At 41.7% G+C, this 22,556-nt stretch overlaps 1 protein-coding gene across 5 annotated transcripts in view; it reads right to left on the minus strand.

Annotated features, from left to right (window-relative positions):
• ARMH3 (armadillo like helical domain containing 3) overlaps positions 1 to 22,556 on the minus strand; it is a 175,519-nt gene that overhangs the window by 100,285 nt on the left and 52,678 nt on the right. For all 5 annotated transcript variants that reach the window (XM_032608970.1, XM_032608973.1, XM_032608974.1 and 2 more), the window contains 4 exons: positions 20,962 to 21,027; positions 19,399 to 19,468; positions 18,312 to 18,372; positions 13,037 to 13,125 (listed from right to left, as the gene is read on the minus strand). In XM_032608970.1, the coding sequence (XP_032464861.1) occupies positions 13,037 to 13,125; positions 18,312 to 18,372; positions 19,399 to 19,468; positions 20,962 to 21,027 (286 nt within the window). The remainder of the gene's footprint in view (positions 1 to 13,036; positions 13,126 to 18,311; positions 18,373 to 19,398; positions 19,469 to 20,961; positions 21,028 to 22,556) is intronic.

Here is a 22,556-nt window from a genome sequence, read left to right on the forward strand (position 1 = left end):
TAGATTACTTAAAATACCTAATTGCGGCGAGCCGCTTCTGACCAGCAGAATGACGAATCACCACACGCTAGATTCTTCTCGCATCACACTTTATTGGAGTACAGCTTGGTTTCGGGCGGATGGAAGGAAGACCCCGTACGCTCGAGCCTGTCTGCTTATATAAGGGCTTAAGGACTCGTGTAAGTCCCTGATTCGTCCGTATGGTTATCGCATTTCGCAAGCCGGACTTTGGATAGGCCACTGCTTCAAAACCTGATTAGCATATTAGGTGCATACGCCCTAGCGGCATACTTAGTGCATGCGTAATGGCTATCCGGCCGCGCCCTACACCTAATATAATGTAAATGCTATGTAAATAGTTGCCAGCATGCAGCAAATTCAAGTTTTGCTTTTTGGAACTTTCTGGAATTTTCTTTTCAAATATTTTTGATCCATGGTTGGTTGAATCTGTGGATGCAGATATGGAGAGACAACTGTATCTCAAACCTTCCTCTTTTCTACTGTGCTCCACCTGACACCTTAAAAAGAGACACTTAACTACAGAAATCACCTCCCCCAAACTGTATTCTCATCTCTTCTCAAAGGGAGAAACACAAAAGTCATAAATGGCAAGGGAGGTAACATTTATTAGGTGTCTGCTAGATGCTAGGCATCATGTAAAGCACTTAAAGTACATCACTCTCACTAAATCCTATTAATTATCCAATGAAGTAGGTATTAGTGGTCCCAATTAACAGATAACCAAACTGAAATTCAGAAAGATTAAATAAGTGTGCGGGAGCAAGCTATCTAGGGCCAATACCTATATTTGCCACCCAAAACCATAACTTTAGTCAGAACTCCACTTAATCAGCCCCTCACACATCCAAGTGACCAAAAGAAAAATCATGTAAGTTCAAGTCCATCTCTCTTGTAAGTGTCTCAGGATTTCACTCCACTGACCTAAGACACTTTAACCTGCACACTCTCAAAAGCAAGAGGTTGAAAGCAAGGACTCAAGTATTCGTGCATCAGTATTCATAACAGCATTATTCACAATAGCCAAAAGGTGGAAGCAATACAAGAATCCATTGACACATGAATAGATAAACAAAATGTGGTATATACATACATTCGAATATTATTCAGCCTGAAAAAGGAAATTCTGACACATGCTACTACATGGATGAAACATGAAGACATTATGCTAAGTGAAAAATGTCAGTCACAAAAGGACTGTATAATTCGATTTATATGCAGAGCCTAGAGAAATCAAATTCATAGAGACAGGAAGTAGATTGGTGGTTGCCAGGGGTGTGGAGAGGGGGGAAGGCAGACTTATTGTTTAATGGATACAGTTTCAGTTTAAGAAAATTTTAAAAATTGTGGAGGTGGAAGGTAGAGATGGTTGCACAGCAATGTGAATGTACTTAATGCCAATGAACTGTACACTTAAAATGGTAAATTTTATGTATGTTTTACCAATTAACTAACAAGAGGCCAATGTTTTTCTTTCCACAGACACTAGCATGAGCCCTGCAAACACTCCATCCCAACTTTCTGTAACCTCAGTGTAACTGATGAGCTGAAATCTACATCATGGTACACAATACTGAGTATAGGGCTAAACATACAAAGGTGTTTCCTTTTTGATGGGGAAAAGAAAAGGATCCAAATATACTCAATCAACAGAGAGCCACAGATCTTGAGCAGGAATGCAAATTGAAAATGAACACTGGACAGCCTTCAAGACAATACTATGGCAGTCCTCAGAATAATAATCAGTTTATAATCAAAGCTAACAATGTACCGAAGTACAGTTGACTCTTGAACAACATGGGTTTGAACTGCATGGGTTCACTTATATTTGGATTTTTAAAAATAAATGTGTACTATGGTACTTCATGATCCGTGGTTGGTGAATCCACAGATGTGAGACCATGGATAGGGAGGGCAGACTGTAAAGTTATAGGTGGATTTTTGACAGGGTTGGAGGGAGTAGTGGGCGGTGTTAGCACCCCAAACCTTCAACTTGTTTAAGGGTCAACTATACTAAAAATATTCTAGGAAATCCTTAGGGATCCTGGGTTTGCCTCCTAATCTTTTCTATTTCTACTAAATGAGGATCCAGAGACCAGGCTCCAAATACTCTTAACCTGCACTGAGTGAAAAACAGAAAAGTTGTGTCAGTGAAACATTTGAAGTATTACATTACACATTCAATAAGTTTAAGTTGTAGGGAAGTGGGTGCTCCATACACACTTGTTTCTTCATTGGAAAGTCTTTTCCACCAGGCACTTTGAAAATTTAGTTTCTGGGTTTGCTTTCAGGAACTACAAATTGGCAGCAACTGCTGCCTCTTTTTTTTTTTCTAATTTATTTATTTATTTATTTATTTATTTATTTATGGCTGCATTGGGTCTTCGTTGTTGGGTCTTAGTTGCTGCACGCAGGCTTTCTCGACTTGAGGCAAGCAGGGTACCCCCTCTCAATCGCTACTCTTCGTTGCGGTGCGTGGGCTTCTCATTGCAGTGGCTTCTCTTGTTGCAGAGCTTGGGCTCTAGGCACACAGGCCTCAGAAGTTGTGGCACACAGGCTCAGCAGTTGTGGCACACAGGCTCAGCAGTTGTGGCTCACGGGCTCTAGAGTACAGGCTCAATAGTTGTGGTGCATGGGCTTAGTTGCTCTGCGGCGTGTGGGATCTTCCTGGACCTGGGCTCAAACCCGTGTCCCCTGCATTGGCAGGCAGATTCTCAACCGCTGTGCCACCAGGGAAGTCCCCAGCTGCCTCTTTTGACTCTGTACTAGAGGCAAGTGTCAGGCTCCTACTTAGCTCTGGCGCTAGTTTCTTTCCTTGGAGAGTCTTGTGCATCAAATATGGCAGCAGTGTACAGACGTTCTGACTTTTCTGCATGCAGGCTCAAGTGAAATAAAGCAGAGTGTGCAGGTTCTGGGAAGCTGCGCCAGGAATGAGTACCTTGATGGTTCCCTGAGTCCCAAGTGAATTCCCAGAGGCAAAAGCAGCCAATCTGTTTCTCAAATGAGAAGAGCTCAGTACCACCCACCTGAGAATCCTGCTGTCTTACACTGGGCCCTCTCACTCCACAAGGAACCTTGTTCACAGAACTGTTCCTAGCATTAATGTACCCCACACAATGAGGACTTTCCCAGACTTTTTCCTATCCTGCTTTGAATTCAAGGGGAGGAGAAGAAGGTTGCAAGTAGTAAGCAGCAAACCATGTTGCCGTGTAGGAGAGTGGAATGAATAATGGATATGCGAACTTCTCCAGAACTAAAACCTGTCCCAGACATTGAAGTAAACCAGGTGCAGAGAGGAACAAGCCAACCACAGGAAGATACAATTAAGTGGTAGCTCAGCGCCTGTCTCAGAGAAGCAGAGGGGAGGTTTAATTACAAAACCAAGTGAATGACATTTAAATAAGATTAAAAACAGGAAGGAGACACAGAGCCTCCAGCAGAGCACAAATCAATGTCTCCAAAGAATCGGGTCAGAGAGAGCTGTCTGTTTGAACAGCTTTTACATGCTATGAAGAGAAAGAGATAGAAAGCAAAGACAGGACTCATCTAGGCCCTATTTTGTGGCCTGGCATGGAGCTAGGATGAGATGCCACAGATCCCAGGTCAAAACCCAATCATTAGGGGGTATGGATAATTTCACAGTAACTGACAGAAGAGAAATATTTAGCTCCTCACTTGCTTAGGAGAGAGGTAGAAGAACTCAAATGACAGACTAGAAATAGCACTAGTGTAACAAGTCAATGCCTCCAAAACCCCAGAGGCACTATAAACTCTAGCCAATTCTAGCATCTCTGGACAAAATCACCAATTACTCAGGGACATTGCCAGCAATCAGCAGGCTCATTGTCGGTCAGCCAAGTGGCACAGGAAAGACTCAGAAACCAACACTTACCAGCAGAATAATTTAAAAATACACTAGGTGGCTTCTCAGAATACAGGCAACTGTCTGGCTACAAACCCAAGCACCTCACTGAAACTGAGACCAATGAATCAAACAAGAAAATGAAATGGCTTTGGCTGTATGCTATGAGCCTCTCCAGGTGAAGAGAGCACAAAAGTTGGTATATCCAATGGGAGGATTCTGGGAAGGTGGCAAAGCATGAAACACCAGGAATCTCTCTTCCCACCTAGGCAATAACTGCACTGGCAGAATCTGTCTGATGTAACTATTTTAGAACTCTGGCCTCCGATGAAGGTTTGCAACTTCCAGAGGAAAACTTGGATGGTAAATTTGGTTCATTTTGGTCAATTTCAAACTCTTAGTACATTAGCAGCTACCTATCACCCAATCCCAGGCCTGTGGTAAGCAGCTGTGCACCTGTTTCTGAAGCAGCTTGCACACAGCTTGCAGGAGCTAGGGTGGGCAAAAAGGGCCCTGTCTTCCAGATACTGGGGATCTGTGCTATGATCACTGATTGCTGCTTCTGATCACAGAGGTGCAGACAAAGAGGTGGGCAGCCATTTTTGTTGCACCTCCCCTCATTGTTGCAAGCCCTTCCCCCTCCTGATAAGTAACTTCCAGATTTAAGGGGCTAGTGCCCCTTTTTTCCCCACCTTCATTTTTTGCTTTTTCCCTTTCAGGAGCCAGACATTAAAAACTAGAATATTCGACACAAATGAACCTATCTAAGAAACAGAAACAGACTCACAGACCTAGAGAACAGATTTGTGGTTGCCAAGGCGGGGGCGGAGGGAGTAAGGGAGGGACAGATTGGGAGTTTGGGGTTAGCAGATGCAAACTATGATATATAGAATGGATAAACAACAAGGTCCTACTGTATAGCACAGGGAACTATATTCGATATCCTGTGATAAACCATAATGGATATACATATGTATAACTGAATCACTTTGCTGTATGGCAGAAACTAACACAACATTGTAAATCAACTATACTTCAATTAAAAAAAAAAAGGTAAATACTAGGATAATATAAACATTAACCAAGAAGGCATTCAGAAGTAAAAAAAACTAGGATATTCAGAAACAACTGCATATTCAGGGAAAATTAGAGAGTGACTGCACATGCCCAAGAAAAGGCTCAGAAGAGACCTAAGAAAACATTAAGTTTACACCTCAGGCTGATCCTCAGCACAGAGACAGCCTACAATCGAAACCAAAAACAACAGGGAATTCACTGGTGGCCCAGCGGTTAGTATTCCGCGCTTTCACTGCCAAGGGCTTGGGTTCAATCCCTGGTCAGGAAACTAAGATCCCACAAGCCGCGCAGTGCAGCAAAAAATAATTATAATAACAAAAAAAAGCTAAATCTGCAGGAAGGGGGAGAATCTGATTTCTTGAACCTTGAGGACATTATAAGTAAAATAAGCCAGTCACAAAAAGACAAATACTATATGATTCCACTTACATGGAGTACTTAGAGTAGTTAAAATCATAAAGACAGAATAGTTTCAGTTTTACAAGATGAAAAGATTTATGGGGAACGATGGTGGTGATGGCGGCATTACAGTGTGAATGTATTTAATACCATTGAACATACACTTAAAAATGGTTAAGATTGGGGCTTCCCTGGTGGCGCAGTGGTTGAGAGTCCGCCTGCCGATGCAGGGGACGCGGGTTCGTGCCCCTGTCTGGGAGGATCCCACATGCCGCGGAGCGGCTGGGCCCGTGAGCCATGGTCGCTGAGCCTGTGTGTCCGGAGCCTGTGCTCCGAAACGGGAAAGGCCACAATAGTGAGAGGCCCGCATACCGCAAGGAAAGAAGAAAAAAAAAAAAAAAATGGTTAAGATGGTAAATTTTATGTTATGTATATTTTAGCACAATAATAAGTCAGTATGTCAACAAACTGCACTGTCTAAAGGCTCCACACCCCTCTAGATGAACTGGAAAAAAGAACAAATCCTTTCTTTAAATGGAAGTTAGGTTCTGTCTTACCATTTTCCTTGCTGTTAAAGTGTATCTGCTAAAAGAGAAAATAAAATTCTCAACTATCTCCAATTTCCCCTTTACTTGGGGACACTGCAATCCTCAGAGTTACCACCCACCCTCTTTACCATGAAAATGAGTTTTTATGTGAAAGTTCCCATATGGAACTTAGACTCAGAAATGCAAGATCCCATACACCTCATTTCTGTGCAGCTGCCTCTAACTAAGCATGCTCAGAAGCTACTGGCTTCTTCTAGGGCCCTATACCACCTGCTTATTTTTTCCAACATTGCCCAATTGAAAGGTAGTCAAAAATCACCCTTGAAGAAATCTAGTAGTCAATGAGACCATGTCTCAGTGGAGCCATCTGATGTAGAACCAAGAACTTTACTTTCTTGGTTAAACCAAGAAAGTGGTTTTAGGGAAAACCACTAACAGACTTGTCCTGCTCACTTGAGATCCAGGGAACAATACCTTATGAAACCAAATGATACTTTCCTATACAACCAGTACAGACAGAGCAACAAAAGTACAACTATTCTTTCCTCTGCCTCTTTTAGTTGACAAGATGCTAATGGGCCTATGAGAGGTGACATTTCTCTGGATAGGAAGTGCCTTCATGTGCAGAGAAAAGAACAGAGATTTCTCACTCTTTTAAGGGGCTTTTAGGTGGGAATCTTTTTCTCCCTCTAACAAGCTAAACTTGTTGGAAATTCTTATCTTTTGCTTTTGCCAAGTTTCTAAGAGAAAGATTCAAAATAGTATAAATTTTGGATTTAGCCAAATGTGATGATTTGAAGGAAAAAATGGTTTCCTGGCATTCTTTTTCAATCCTGGGGCTTTGTACACTGCTATACAGAATCTTTCATAACAAAATTATGAAAAGAGAGAAATACCTTCTAATGACCCTATATTAGAACATTCTAATTTTGAGAGGAACTGATTATCCACAGAAGAAAGAAGCCTCCATGTTTTTGCACATGGAAGCTAGAGCAGTCTTAATTAGGCACACCAAGCCTAGAATACATCTTGTAACATATTCCCCTAAATCAGAGAAAATTGGGGGGAAATAGGAAGAACAATTTAAAAAGCAATTTTAAGAACAAAATAGCAATAACAGCTGCCAAAATTCCTCTTCCCATATACTCTGTTTACTGCTATGTTCTTTCCCACCTGGATACCCTCTTCAAAACTAAAAGAAACAATATTATAGAGTTATATAAGATATCACCATTGGGGCTTCCCTGGTGGCGCAGTGGTTCAGAGTCCGCCTGCCGATGCAGGGGACGCGGGTTCGTGCCCCGGTCCGGGAGGATCCCGCGTGCTGCGGAGCGGCTGGGCCCGTGAGCCACGGCCGCTGAGCCTGCGCGTCTGGAGCCTGTGCTCCGCAACGGGAGAGGCCTCACTGGTGAGAGGCCCACGTACCGCAAAAAAAAAAAAAAAAAAAAAAAAAAGATATCACCATTGGAGGAAGCTGGGTGAAGGGTACAAGAACTCTCTGTACTATTTTTGCAACTTCCTGTGAGTCTATAATTATATCAAAATTAAAAGTTTAAAAAAGTAACTAAACTAAAAGAAGCAGACAATTAAAAACTCAAAGGATAGTCTCCCCAGATCAGGAGGGGCTGGCAATCTGTCAAAGCTATACCTATACAAGAACTGCCAAAGAAATCTACAGCTCAGGTCAGTCTTTCTCTTGATAATTTTCAATCCTGTATAACAACAACTACAGTATAACAAGCTCCCAATGAAAGGCTCTCAATTCCCCGTCTCAAGGTGTACCTAACCATGAAGTCATAGGCTTCTGTCAGTGATGAGAGTGCCAGCTGGATCCAGAAAGTTGTGACACCCTCTGGGTTTTCTATTTTTCCCAGTAGGTATCTGAAAGGTCAGGCCATGTACAGTTTCTCTCTTTTTCACAAAGCTGTGAATGCTTTGGATGCTATTTAGCACAGTGAAGCTGAACAGATTGTTTTGGGGGCTTTGGGGGCCCCTCTTTCTGCAGGGAGGCAAATGTTGCCTAGTGATCTGCTTCTGAGCTTAGGAGTCAGAAACTCTAAGTTCTAACCATGACTCTGTTTAGTGTCTTGTTCCATGATCCTTAGCAAGTCATTTATCCTTCTATACATTCTCCAACAAATGGCGATAAAAATAATGACTTATCACCCAGGGATGCAGCAGAGGGAAAGGGTAAGGACTGTGATCCATAGATAAATGTCAAATATAAAACACCAATATAAACCTGCCTTTAAATCAACCCATGTTTTCAGACTGTGGAAAGCTACACTATGTAAATGCAGGCTGCCTCCCCAATGCCCCTTCTGCCTGCAGTGGAAGTAAAATAAGCTGACTCCATGAAGTTCTGTTCAAGTATTTCCCTCTCTAACAACTACATGCTTGCCTCTAAACATTCTGCTCATTACTTGGTTAATGGCTTAGAAACCATCTAAGTTTCCATTTTCACTTGGTTAAAAGCAATCCATCTATCTGTAGGTAAGGAAGAAAGAGACAAAGGAAAGAGAAATTATCACTGCTCCCTTTTACAACAGCAACTCAAATAAAAAGGTGGGAAGAAGTGAGAGAGTAGCACTGACATATACACACTACCAAATGTAAAATAGATAGCTAGTGGGAAGCAGCCTCATAGCACAGGGAGATCAGCTCTGTGCTTTGTGACCACCTAGAGGGGTGGGATAGGGAGGGTGGGAGGGAGATGCAAGAGGGAGGAGATGTGGGGATATATGTATACATAGAGCTGATTCACTTCGTTATACAGCAGAAACTGACATAACATTGTAAAGCAATTATACTCCAATAAAGATGTTAAAAAGAAAGAAAAAGATACATGACAACAAATATTCTAATTTTTTTTTGAGGTCCAAACACAACATTGTGCTGCTTTAAGAGAATGCTGATTCATCATTAATGGAAATTCTACATACCCATGCATCCATTCATTTATCCATTCAAATGTCTTCTGAGCCCCTATTACAAGCCAAGTAGTGTGCTAGGAATAAAACAATGATTAAAACACAGGCCCTGCCCTCCAGGAATTTTTTTTAAGAGGAAAGATAGATATTTAAGCAAATCATTGTACAGACATATGCAAACATAGCAAAACAATGTGATATGCTCAAATAGAAACCCAAAGTTCTGTAGGAATGTATAGGAAACACACATAGTGTGTTTGTTTCCTGTGTAGGAAACAAAACATAGTGACTAACAAGGTCTTTAGCCTCCAGAAGTTGAGAGAAAATACTAAGCTAAAGTTCCCAGGAGGAATGCAGCACAGTCAGTAAATAAAGAAAAACTATTTAACCAAGTACTAAGATGTTCTGTGAAAACAGAATTGGGAGGCCATGGAACCCAAAATTAAGACAGGATTCTTAACGTGGGAACATGGATGGGCTTCAGAAGAAGGTCCATGAACTCTCTGAAATTATATGCAAAATACGTATGTGCAAATGGACATTTTTCCAGATGCAAAGATCATATCTTTCATTATATTCTCCAAGGTAAAGAACTATTTCATCTTACCCTAAAACTCAGTTATCTGACTCAACTCTCCTGTCTTATCAGAGGAGAGTTTTAAGACCTAACCTTTTACTCAAAATAGGAGATCTGGGTAGCCTAGAGGTCAGAGAAGAGCTTTTTAACTTTCCATAACTTGGTGGAAAATAGTAACTGCTGAAAATAGGGCAATGAGAAAGGCAAGACTTCTTCCTTTCTATATTCAAGTTGAGGTTAGTCTAAATATATTTCTGCACGTACTCAGATACCATGGTGACAGGCATCATATAAATAGACAGTGGCAGCAGGGAGTAGGTCACAGATTATATCTATAAAACCAACATATCAGGCAGGATTAAACCCCCAACTAATACAGCTGGCTCCTCCTCATCCATAAAACCAAGCCTGAGAATTCCATATGGGAATTTGGAGGGGGACCTCTGGCTACCTCCCCAATAACAAAGAGCTACTGTAGTCAAACAGTATAAGAATAAAAATCACCACTCAAAGTGCAGTGAGACTAAACGCCCCCATTCCAAATAACAAAAGACATCTGCACCCCAGTCCACTGCTTCCTAGACACCCTAGGTCTCCCGTGTGTCTGACCTAACAACACAAGCCCTACCAGTTTTATTTATAAGTATAATTCAACTAATGTTTGCAGCACATGTATGGGCAAGCATCTGTACGCATAAGCATATTTGCCATGATGAGTTTCACACACCTCCCTCAAATCCATAAGTCTAGAAGGCAAAGAAAGAGTGAAAACACGGGCAAGCCAACATATGAGGGGCAGTACCAGCCAAGGAGTGGGTGGGTCCTCCACAGCCACATTTATATTCACTGACTGCAATATTATACATTACTATAGGCTCTGATGCATCAGATGTAGTCTAGTATTTTGCAGCTTTCCTTAACACCTGCTGCTCTGCATCTCACTGTATATACTCCATGTATGAACACAGGGAGCCAGGTTCCAGGAGGGCTCACCCAGTCTACGTATGAAAAGGAGCTAACCTCACTTGGCAAAGAATTCTAGTACAAATGCCTATGCCTTAGGAAAAAGCAGCCATCCAACTCTCATCAATGACACTCATATACACCTCTTCTCAAAGTATCAAGGGCCTTAGAATGCCAATCAGTCAGTCTTGAGGTGGCAAATAATTTTTTTTTAAGTCTTTACTGAATTTGTTACAATGTTGCTTCTGTTTTTGTTTCTTTTTTAATGTTTTAGGGGTTTTTTTTTTATGTTTTTGTTTTTTGGCTCGGAGGCATGTGGGATCTTAGCTCCCCGACCAGGGATCGAACCCGCACCCCCTTCATTGGAAGGCAAAGTCGTAACCACTGGACTGCCAAGGAAGTCCCAAGATAGCAAATAATTATACATAGAGCTGGATACGACATAAAGTACTCAAAGAAATAAAGTCAACTGACCAACATAGGATAAAGAATGGTCTCTTGCCTCACAGTTTTCTAGCTAGGTTAGTGAATGCTAAGATCCAGAAAAGATAAATATAAAAGACACTTTTTTATCTCTTTAAAAGATAATTGCCTCTTTAAATAAAAATGACAGAAATGTATTTTGGGGTTCATAACATATGTAAAAGTAAAATGTATGACAACAATAGCACAAAGGGCAGAATGCAAGGTAGAGGTAGTAGAATAATGGGAAGCCCTGGGCCCCAGGGAGACAGACCAGAGTGAATGGGAGAATGCAATGGAAAAGGCAACGACAGGACAATGAGGAAGAGAACAACAGATGAAGAGGATAGGTGAAAAGCCAGAGAGATCCCAGGGGCCACAGACAGGGTGGCTAGCGTAGAAAGAAAAGAAAATAGAATTAAATAGAAAATAAAACCAGAAGAGGATCAAAGGCAGGCAGAAATAATAACTACCACCAACTCTTTAGTACAATGTATAACTTCATCCCAGTTATAGACATAAACCATTTGTACTTGCTATAAGTCCTACAATTATACCAATATCCAGAGATTTGCATCATTTTTGTGTTTTCTCTTTAATCCTAAATTTTTAGAACCTAATAATCATACAACTATCCATAGGCAACCAAATAGTCCTTAATATTAAAAAGCACTGTTCTGACCTAAGAAATTCTACTAACTTTAGTCATTTCAATCTCTTTTGATCTCTCTTTAGCTCTTCTGACATTCCCTCAATTTCAAACTCTCACATAATCATACTCTTCTCCTAAAATATCAAAATGCCACTATTGCCACTTACTGTTATTCTCCTACTCCCCCTTCACCACCATAGGCAGTAACTGCAAAAAACTTGCTAATCCATTAATTAAAGATCTCTACTTTCCATTATGAAGGACTAGACTTAGAAAGCCAAATTGGGTTGGGAGGAAACCATATGTCACAACAAGTGAGATGAATTCCATGGGAGGGTGTGGGGTTACTGACCCATTTCTCATAAAGCCTCTGACACTAACACACCCTTGTCTGCTCAGAATACAGAGAAGCTCTCCCAAGGGTGGGGCAACAATTTACCACTATAATCATCTGGAGAAGACTTTATTGTATCATCAGGTCACAAAAGCCACAGGACCTATCAGCAAGCAAATGCCTCAGGAAAAATGTCTCCTCTGCTTTTCTGAAACCTCCAATTTAGTTGCACAAAAGAAATGGGTGGCAAGCCAGCATTAATTGTACCCTTAAAGAAGAGCCACTTCCCTCCTACAGGGGTGGAGTGACTTTACTGAGCTACCAAATGGATACAAAGACAAAAGTAAACACTAATTTGCTGTTTTTATCTCTGGCACAGGAGGAGTGGTAAAACTGACACTGTCTGTAAACAGTAACAATGCCAGATATAACACAAAGAACAGGATTCCCCCCATCTCTCCACCCCCTCCCCACCTCCTCTCCCTAAGACATTCCTCCTGAGATTACTCATCCTGAGGAAACACACAGAAGCCTCCCTATAGTCCATATGCTGCTACCAAATGGAACCAAGGGAGAATCCAAGTTTGTACTGACTCCCCATTGGAAGAATCAATGGAACTCAAATATTTGTTTCTACCAGCTGACAAAAATTACAGGGAGGAGAAGGAACAAGACAGAAAGTATGAAATAATGGTATGTGACATGGCCAGGTTTGGATTAGAACAAGGCTGAAATGACAAAAAGAAGAGTTAAAAATAGAAGCATCCTAAACAAACTAAAAAGTTTTTTTTAAAAAATTCAGCTTGTGCCCAGGCCTAGGGGTTCATAAAAGATATAGGAAGGGGCTTCCCTGGTGGTGCAGTGGTTAGGAATCCACCTGCCAATGCAGGGGACATGGATTTGAGCCCTGGTCTGGGAAGATCCCACATGCTTCAGAGCAACTAAGCCCGTGCACCACAACTACTGAGCCTGCGCTCTAGGGCCCATGAGCCACAACTACTGAGCCCGCGTGCCACAACTACGGAAGCCCGCATGCCTAGAGCCTGTGATCTGCAACAAGAGAAGCCACTGCAATGAGAAGCCCGCTCGCCACAACTAGAGAAAGCCTATGTGCAATGACGAAGACCCAGTGCAGCCACAAATAAATAAATAAATTTGTTAAAAAAAAATAAAAAGATATAGGAAAAGAGGATGAATTCAAAAGAGAAAGTTACCTGACCAGAGCTCCCGCCAGGTATAATGCAGGCGTACTCTACACTTCTTCTGATAGCAAAGTAGTTTATGTACTACCTGAATGCAGCGCCTGTAAGAGAAAAAGAGAAAAACTGGAATAAGCCTAAAAATATGGTGCAACTCACCACAGATACCCTTTCTTTAATGAGGCAGCTTTTGCTAAGGCCACAAAAGACACTGGATATGAATCTGTACACATGGGAAAGAAATGAACTTCTACCTGCAGCTTTCTGGTAGATAAATCCCCCCTGCCCAAAAAGGGAACCCTCTTGCACTGTTGGTGGGAATGTAAATTGATACAGCCACTATGGAGAACAGTATGGAGGTTCCTTAAAAAACTAAAAATAGGGCTTCCCTGGTGGCGCAGTGGTTGAGAGTCTGCCTGCCGATGCAGGGAACATGGGTTCGTGCCCTGGTCTGGGAAGATCCCACATGCCGCGGAGAGGCTGGGCCCATGAGCCATGGCCACTGAGCCTGCGTGTCCGGAGCCTGTGCTCCGCAACGGGAGAGGCCACAACAGCGAGAGGCCTGTGTACAGCAAAAAAAAAAAACTAAAAATAGAACTACCATATGACCCAGCAATCCCATTACTGGGCACATACTCTGAGAAAACCATAATTCAAAAAGAGTCATGCACCACAGTGTTCACTGCAGCTCTATTTACAGTAGCCAGGACATGGAAGCAACCTAAGCATCCATCAACAGATGAATGGATAAAGAAGATGTGGCACATATATACAATGGAATATTACTCAGCCAGAAAAAGAAACGAAATTGAGTTATTTGTAGTGAGGTGGATGGACCCTAGAGTTTGTCATACAGAGTGAAGTAAGTCAGAAAGAGAAAAACAAATACCGTATGCTAACACATATATATGGAATCTAAAAAAAAAAAAAAAACTGGTTCTGATGAACCTAGGGGCAGGACAGGAATAAAGACACAGACGTAGAGAATGGATGTGAGGACCTGGGAAGGGGGAAGGGTAAGCTGGGACGAAGTGAGAGAGTGGCATGGACATATACACACTACCAAATGTACAACAGATAGCTAGTGGGAAGCAGCCGCATAGCACAAGGAGATCAGCTCGGTGCTTTGTGACCACCTAGAGGGGTGGGATAGGGAGGATGGGAGGGAGACATAAGGGGGAAGACATATGGAGATACATGTATATGTATAGCTGATTCACTTTGTTATAAAGCAGAAACTATACATCATTGTAAAGCAATTATACTCCAATAAAGATGTTAAAAAATATCCCCCCTCCCCATCCCACACACACTGCTTGTGCTAATTTCCCCTATCACTAGGAAAAGGGAGCTATAACCACATATAGGTCAATATTCAGTTAGGCACTACTGATACCATTCCCTTGAGTATCTTTCCTGAGAGGAAGGATGCACCACTAGACCAAAATTAGACTACTCCATTCGAAATTGCAAACATAGGATGCAAAAACATAAAATTAAAGACCTTAAGTCTTTAGATCTATTTAAATTTGTTTTTAATATAAATTAACTTTTAAATAAAATGTAAATTTTATTTACATTAAAAGTTAAATTAAAAATTCAGTTCTGGGGACTTCCCTGGTGGTCCAGTGGTCAAGACTCCACGCTTCCAATGCAGGTGGCCTGGGTTCAATCCCTGGTCAGGGAACTAGATCCTGCATGCTGCAACTAAAAGATCCCACATGCCGCAACTAAAGATCCCGCATGCTGCAACGAAGATCCCACATGTGGCAACTAAGACCCAGCACAGCCAAATAAATAAATAAATAATTTAAAATATATATTAAAAAATATATATATATAAAATATATATATACTGGCTGAATGACTCTAAACTGACTGCTTAGGGCGTTTCTTTTATGCATGTAGTGGTTTCCTATTTCAACACAAGACAGTTCCATTTTAACCTGAAATCTCTTGTGGGGCCTCTGAAGTCTCTACCCACAGAGAATCCCTGATTAGAAAGAGTCCAAGTTTTCCATGTAAGAGTAACTTAAAGGAGAGTTTACTCTCTCCAGAGACTATTTCCCCTAACTCCCAAATCTTGGGCCAGCAGTGGGAGTGGCGGCAAGAATCAGAGGGTAGACATCCAGAAGAAGAAATTCATTTGTTGGGTTTTCCTACCTCTTACCGCTCCAGGCAAGACTTTTCTCTCTTTTTTTTTTTCCGTATAAGCACCTTCCCCCATTATTACTTTACCTACAGCATTCATACACAGATATGAGACTATTTCGTTTCTGACACAGATTCTGACTTGAGTATTAAGTCTTTCCATGCTCCATATTTCTTCATATTTCACCAGGAAGATTATACACTTATCTGAAATGGTAGAAGTTCATTTTGCTTTCAATTTCTCATTGTGCTGTATGTTGCTGAAAAGCAGTACATAATGAGAAGTGAGAGCAGCAAGCTGGCCTGATGCCCAGCTCGGAGCAGATAAGTTCACCTAAAAAGGACTTGATGCTCCAAATGTCAAAAACTGGAAAGAGGGCTTCCCTGGTGGCGCAGTGGTTGAGAGTCCGCCTGCCGATGCGGGGGACGCGGGTTCGTGCCCCGGTCTGGGAGGATCCCACGTGCCGCGGAGTGGCTGGGCCCGTGAGCCATGGCCGCTGAGCCTGCACGTCTGGAGCCTGTGCTCCGCAGTGGGAGAGACCGCAGCAGTGAGAGGCCTGCGTACTGCAAAAAAAAAAAAAAAAAAAAAAAAAAAAAAAAAAAAAAACTGGAAAGAAGGCTGGAAGTTGGCGGAGGGAGATATGGAAATATGCCCATGGGTAGTAACGAAGAAAGTGAATTCAGCCTGCGGGTAGGAACTTCTGCCCAGCCTCTGTCAGCTTGTTATCTTCTCCATCTTCCCTAACCTCAGGACATTCAATTAGGAAGCAGGTGGAAAAAGAACTGAGAAAGCAAGGCAAAACAAAAAAAGGCAGGAACTACTGGGGAGAGGGAGTTAAAATATTTAGTGTAGATCAGGTTCACTGGCTGGGATGTGAGGGTTTGGGTGGACAGTGACATACCGTAACTCTGAGTACTCAATACACAGTCTTATCATGTCATCCTCATCTTCAACTGTTACACCCATCATCCACTTAAATCAGGTAACATTTTTTCTGCTCTCTTATCCTTCCTCCATGTACCCTACACTCTAATCCTCCTGAATTACTTTCTATTCTCCAAACATGCCACACTTTCAAGTCTCCAAGCTTTTGAACATGCTGGTCCCCTGCTTGGGATGTCCCTCCCCCACTCCTCTGCATAGAAAACTCCTATTGTTTCTTCATGACTCAGGTCAAACAGAGCCCCCTTTGATGCCCCAGTGAGCATTAGTCACCCTGTACAAATCTTTCCTTTGTCATTTATCATAGTAGTAATTAAGAAAGAGTACAGCCTCTGGGGTCAGACAGACTTGAGTTTGAATCTTGGTGATGCAACTTAACTAGGTAGGTAACTGTGGTAGCCGGCCTGCAAGATGGCCCCCAATGGTCCCCACCTCCTGGCATTCACAACCTTATGGAGTCTCCTCCCACATTGTATTAGGCTTGGTCTGTATGACCAACAGAAATGGCATGTCATTTGAAATTAAGTTATAAAAGGCATTATGGCTTCCATCCTGGGCTCTCACTCTTCTCTTTCTCTCTTGGATTACTTGCTTTGAAGAAAGCCAGCTGCCATGTCAAGCAACCCTATGGAGAGGCCCACATGGCAAGGAACTGAGATTTACCAACAACCATGTAAGTGAGCTTGGAAGCAATTCTCCAGCCCCAATACAGCCCAGTAGAACCCTAGTAAAGCTAACACACTGACTGCAGCCTCTGCCAAACCCTATGCCCAAACTACCCAGCTAAGCTGCTAGGATTTCTGAGCCACAAAAACTATGAGGTAGTAAATGTTTGTTTTAAACCCCTATGTTTTGAAGTAGTTTGTTACATAGCAATAGATAATACACCTGAGAAGGGGTGGGAACAGCTTAGGATTTACTGTAAGAAACTTTGGGTTCAAGTCCAGGCAATGGTGCTTACTAACAGAACAACCCAACCTCCAGAGCCTCAGTTTCCTTGCCTGGAAAATGAGAAAACTAAGACTATAATAATATACTACAACATAAAGAGCATATCCTAGAACTAGAACATTAGATAAACAAGCTAAAAATATAATCTGTAGCAAAACAAATCTGATCCCTGAGGTACTGATGTTCAGCGATCCTATCTAAAACAAGCAGAAAACTCATCTGGTAAGTGTTATAAAAAAAAAAAGCAGCTTTTCATGGTCTTTGAGTTGCAATAAGGATCAGACTAACTTTTAAACACCCAAAAGGTATGGAAAAATGCAAACCACAACCTACTTACCTAAAAGTAAAATTTGTATCATTATTTCATATCTAGGAAACCAAAAATATGTAGCCTACAAACAGTCTAAAAAGCTGGAGATCTACTCTAGTCAGAGTAAAATCTTTCATATCTCCCTAGATCCCAGCCTAGCACTGGAATGAGGTACACTAAGCTTGCTGTGCACCAAACTTCTCTCTTACTCAAAAAAGTGGAGGTATTAATTCTGTTGTCAGAGTGAATTCAGATGCATTTTAAGGAATAAAGATAATACATATATTTGAGATCACACTAACATGGCACAGCTGTTAGGCACTGATGATAAGAAGAATGCTGAAATACCAAAGAAGAGAGAAAGCCTAAAGGCTTAAACTTTATTAAAATATGAAGATTTTCAGTCATCTCTAGTTATACTGGTTGTAAAGAATTGTGACAGACAATCAGATCTCCTCAGGAGGCAGGAATCTCCCAGCCTGACCACTATATACATAATCTGCCTAGCTAGCAGAGTTCTGACTATGTGGCTAGTACAATGTAGGCTAAGAATGAACCAAAAGATCTACCCCTCTGGCATTTCCATATCTTTTAAATACTGCTGACTCCTTTGATGCCAAAGCCCAGGGATGACTAAGTGGTCTGCTAGTATTCCATATCCTTGGGTACAGGAGTCAGCTAATGATCACTGCTTCAACGCATCAGCCCTGTTCTTCATGCAGTGTGCCTAAAAGTGATAATGAAGATACATAGTTTGTACTTTTCCCCCCTTCTGGAAAAATGTATAAAACAGGCCATAAAACACTCCCTAACACTTCTCCACACATAAATGTGCTTTTCCTGAAGTGTACATAAAAATTTTGTGACTATTAAACTTCCCATCACTCCATTCTATAAAACAGATTTGCACACATTAAATGAACCACGGTACTTACACATAGAGATCCATAGGAAACTCCTTCATCATGTGTGTTACAATAAACTCTACCATCAGGTCTGAATGGAAAAAAGAGAAAACTTAGATCAATCAGAATGAAATTCATTGCTTGCCTTTGGGCTGGGAAAAAAACCTCAGTGCACTTTATTTTATATAAGGCACTTTTTGCAACACTTTCACCACCTGCCACTTGTAAGGTAAAAAGAAAATTAGTTCTCTCCTACTTCCAGCAGGATACTTTGACCTGCCAATAAACTCAGATACAAGGGAGATTTCATTGTACAGATATTTCATACCATGACACTAATGCAAAATGCCAGAAGGAAATCATATTCTGAGAACCAAGTGATGAGGCAAGCAGAGAAAAAAACTATGGATCACATCCGTGTAACCAGACTCAAACTCTAAAGCTATGTCAGTCTATCTCATCTTCCTATCACACTCAGTTTGTCGGGTATTGACTGAAATGGTCTGAGGAGCTTTGGGTCAATAGAGACTTAATATTATACAGCCTTAATTATTGTTTCTAAAATCAAGTAGATTTAGGAAATAGGGCTGAATACCCAGGTGAAATGGAATTAAGAGTTCAGATCATTTACCTGAGGAAAATGTAGAATTCTGGGCAGACTAAATTACCTACAATACAGCCCCTTAGCTGTCAGCTCTGTCAGCCTCCTCTCAGCTTAATTTACTCAGAGGAAGTTTTATACGTCTGAACCTTGAACTTTAAGCCTCCTGGCCAGCTGACACACAATTTGGACCAAGAAAGGGAGGGAAGAATTTGAAATCTTGATCAAGTGTAAGACAGTTTACAAATTTAAATCATGTATCAAGGTTAGACTTAGACATTTGTCTCCCTACAAAGATCTTTTTCTTTGAACAAAAGCACCCTTTAATTGAGCATTATATTCCTTGGGATTGCTTTACCAAACTCAACAAGAAACATGGTTTCTTAGGCCAGGGAAGAAATATAACCAGTACTTCTTCCCTGAGGAGGAAGCGCACATCAACCAGGATCTATCCCTCATCTTAATCATGAAAACCTATCGCTGGCCCAGAAACATGCCAATTTTGATGATACTCACCCAGTACTGCACATACCAAAGGACGGCAGGGAAGGTTCTTGTCTGCTGCCTTCTTCCTGTGTCTCATAGGCTTCACATAAAAAAGAAATGAAACTAGTAGACATCTGAACTAACATCCAATGGCTTACCATCATGTTTTTTATGCAAATAAAATCACTACTGGGGGCTTCCCTGGTGGTGCAGTGGTTAAGAATCTGCCTGCCAATGCAGGGGACACAGGTTCAAGCCCTGGTCCGGGAAGATCCCACATGCCTCGGAGCTACTAAGCCCATGCACCACAACTACTGAGCCTGCGCTCTAGAGCCCGTGAGCCACAACTACTGAGCCTGTGTGCCACAACTACTGAAGCCCGCGCGCCTAGAGCCCGTGCTCCACAACAAGAGAAGGCACCACAGTGAGAAGCCCACGCACCGTGACAGAGTAGCCCCCGCTCACCGCAACTAGAGAAAGCCCGTGCGCAGCAACGAAGACCCAGCACAGCCAATAAATAAATAAATAGAAATTTATTTTTAAAAAAAGAAAATGTGACTGTGTAAAGGCAGCAACAGTAGCAGTTTTAAAAAAAAGGTTTTTTTTAAGGAAAGTTTTAATATAAACCTCAATGTGATATTTCTGAACATACCTCCAAGTTTTAGGAAATTCCCTGATCCTTCATACTCTTATTTCCCCCACCTCTCAGATGAATAAATCAAAGCAGGATCTAGCATCAACCAATCAAAGATCGTACTACATTTTGAAAGCAAAAGGCTTAGGCCCATCTCCTTGTTGAAATCTACATTACTGATACATTCTATCTTGTATATACTTGTATAAAAGTATATCTCTAGTCAAGATGTACTTTTGAGGGGTTTTTTTGTTTGTTTTTAAATTTATTTATTTTATTTATTTATTTTTGGCTGCGTTGGGTCTTCGCTGCTGTGCGTGGGCTTCCTCTACTTGCCGCAAGCAGGGGTTACCCTTCGTTGAGGTGCACATGCTTCTCATTGGGGTGGCTTCTCTTGTTGCGGAGCATGGGCTCTAGGCACGCAGGCTTCATTAGTTGTGGCACACGAGCTCAGCAGTTGTGACGCACAGGCTTAGTTGCTCCGTGGCATGTGGCATCTTCCCGGACCAGGTATCGAACCCATGTCTCATGCACTGGCAGGCAGATTCTTAACCACTGTGCCACCAGGGAAGTCCCTTTTTGCTTGTTTTTTGTTTGTTTGTTTGTTTTTGGCCACGTTGGGCGGCATGTGGGATCTCAGTTCCCCGTCCAGGGATCAAACCCATGCCCCCTGCAGAGGAACTGCAGAGTCTTAACCACTGGACTGCCAGGGAAGTCCCCTGATACATTCTAATATTACTGCCATGGGTATACGATTATGGATCTTTCCACCCTCTCTTGAGCAGGTAACACCTCCATGACACACAAAAAATCCCAACAACGAGTATGGGTCTTCTGAACAGCAGTTAAGCAAGAGCCCTTTAGCATAAATTTCCACCCACACTTGTTCTAGTAGGATCAATTTTGTGTTGGCAGAAAAATTCCTCTAAGAAAAAACCAGAAGCAAAAGTCACACTTACCATTCTATGTAAGTTTACTCGAAAATTCATGTTGTCGTCATGCAAAAATGCATTGGCATACTGATCCTAATAAAAATAAAAACAGATTAAAAGTAAGGAATGAGTGCTATACTTAAGAAACTCAGTTTATAATCTATCTATAATCTATAATCTTAAAGCCCAAGGATTTGTAGGACTTAAAGAACTCCTTTCAAGGACCAGTTAAGAGAGTAATGGGATGAGCCTAGAGCCTTTATGTCAAGCCCCACTTAAGCCATGAGATTTCACTTGGGTGTAATTTCCCAGTGTGTCTCTAACTGGCCAAAAATCTCTAAGCAAATTACAAACAATAAAAATTAAGGCACAGGCACTTGAGGCAAATGCTGAGAGGAATGTGTTTTCCTATTCTCTCTTCCTTCCCATCTGCCCAAGGAGCCTGCTCTGTTTGTGACAGCTTGAAGGTTTTCATAGGGACTGCAGGATACATGTGCAGGCTCCACATGAGGATCTACGATTAAGAAGAAAGGTCTGCACTCCGCCGGGAACGGGCTTGGCACAGCAAGAGAAAGCTGCTTACACAAGCAACATGGCAGTAGATAAGACCCCGTCCCTCCCTGGCTTTGCTGAAGACTGATATAAAATCAAAAACCTCTCACCATGAGTCAGTAATAAACATCCCTTGGCCCTTTCCCAACATCTCTTCTGAAGATCTGATGTGCCTACAGACTCCAATTCCTAGGAACTGTTACCATTTGTGAAAAACAACTCCTTTAAAGATTTTCTTAGAAAGATTTTTGAAAAGCAATTACACCAGGCCCACTGCTAATAAGCAGCTCTTCTATAACCAGCTACCCCTAACCTGGTGAAAAGCAGGTCATCTTTTCACTAAGAACATAAAAATGGAAAGACTGAGAGAGATCTCTGTTCCACATGGACCACGCCTTAATTGTTTTTCTTAGGAGAAAAAAGATCAGAGTAAGGAGTAAGTGAAGGAGGAGTCTGAAACTACAAATTTAGCTCTAAATTGACTCAATTTCTGCCATACCTGTGTTGCCACCAAGATCTAGGGTGAGTTCAGGCCTAATTAATCCAACCAAAAGTGTCTCCTTACAAAGCCCAAGCATCTCTTCTTTATTCCCCTCGGGTTCTTGCTCTTCATCAAACTGCAATCAGCCCACTTTACTCAGTTTCCAATGCCCCTTTTCGGCTTTTGTCTCCACCTCTCCCCACAGAAACCTGAGCTCCTTTTTTCATTTTGCTAAATGCAAAAGACCCAACATGAACAGTTTCAAAAGGGCAGGACTGTTTTCTCTGAAGAGGCATAACTCTCTTCAGAGTTTCAAACTCTGAAGAACTAGAATCTTAAAAAAATAAAATAAAAAAAGAACTAGAATATTCCAGTTATAGCAGTTATCACATCACAATTCATTATTAGGTCATGCAGTAAATACTGAGCCTCTACTATGTGCCAGACGCTAAGAATACACTGGTGAAGAAGACAAAGTACCTCCTATTGCTTACATTCTAGTGGTGCTTACATTCTAGTGGAGGAGATAATACAAGGTGGGAAGATTTTCTCTCCTAAACCTTAGGACTCTAAAAGTCAGGGGACAGGA

The sequence above is a fragment of the Phocoena sinus genome, chromosome 16, assembly GCF_008692025.1.
Source record: "Phocoena sinus isolate mPhoSin1 chromosome 16, mPhoSin1.pri, whole genome shotgun sequence".
Taxonomy (NCBI): domain Eukaryota; kingdom Metazoa; phylum Chordata; class Mammalia; order Artiodactyla; family Phocoenidae; genus Phocoena; species Phocoena sinus.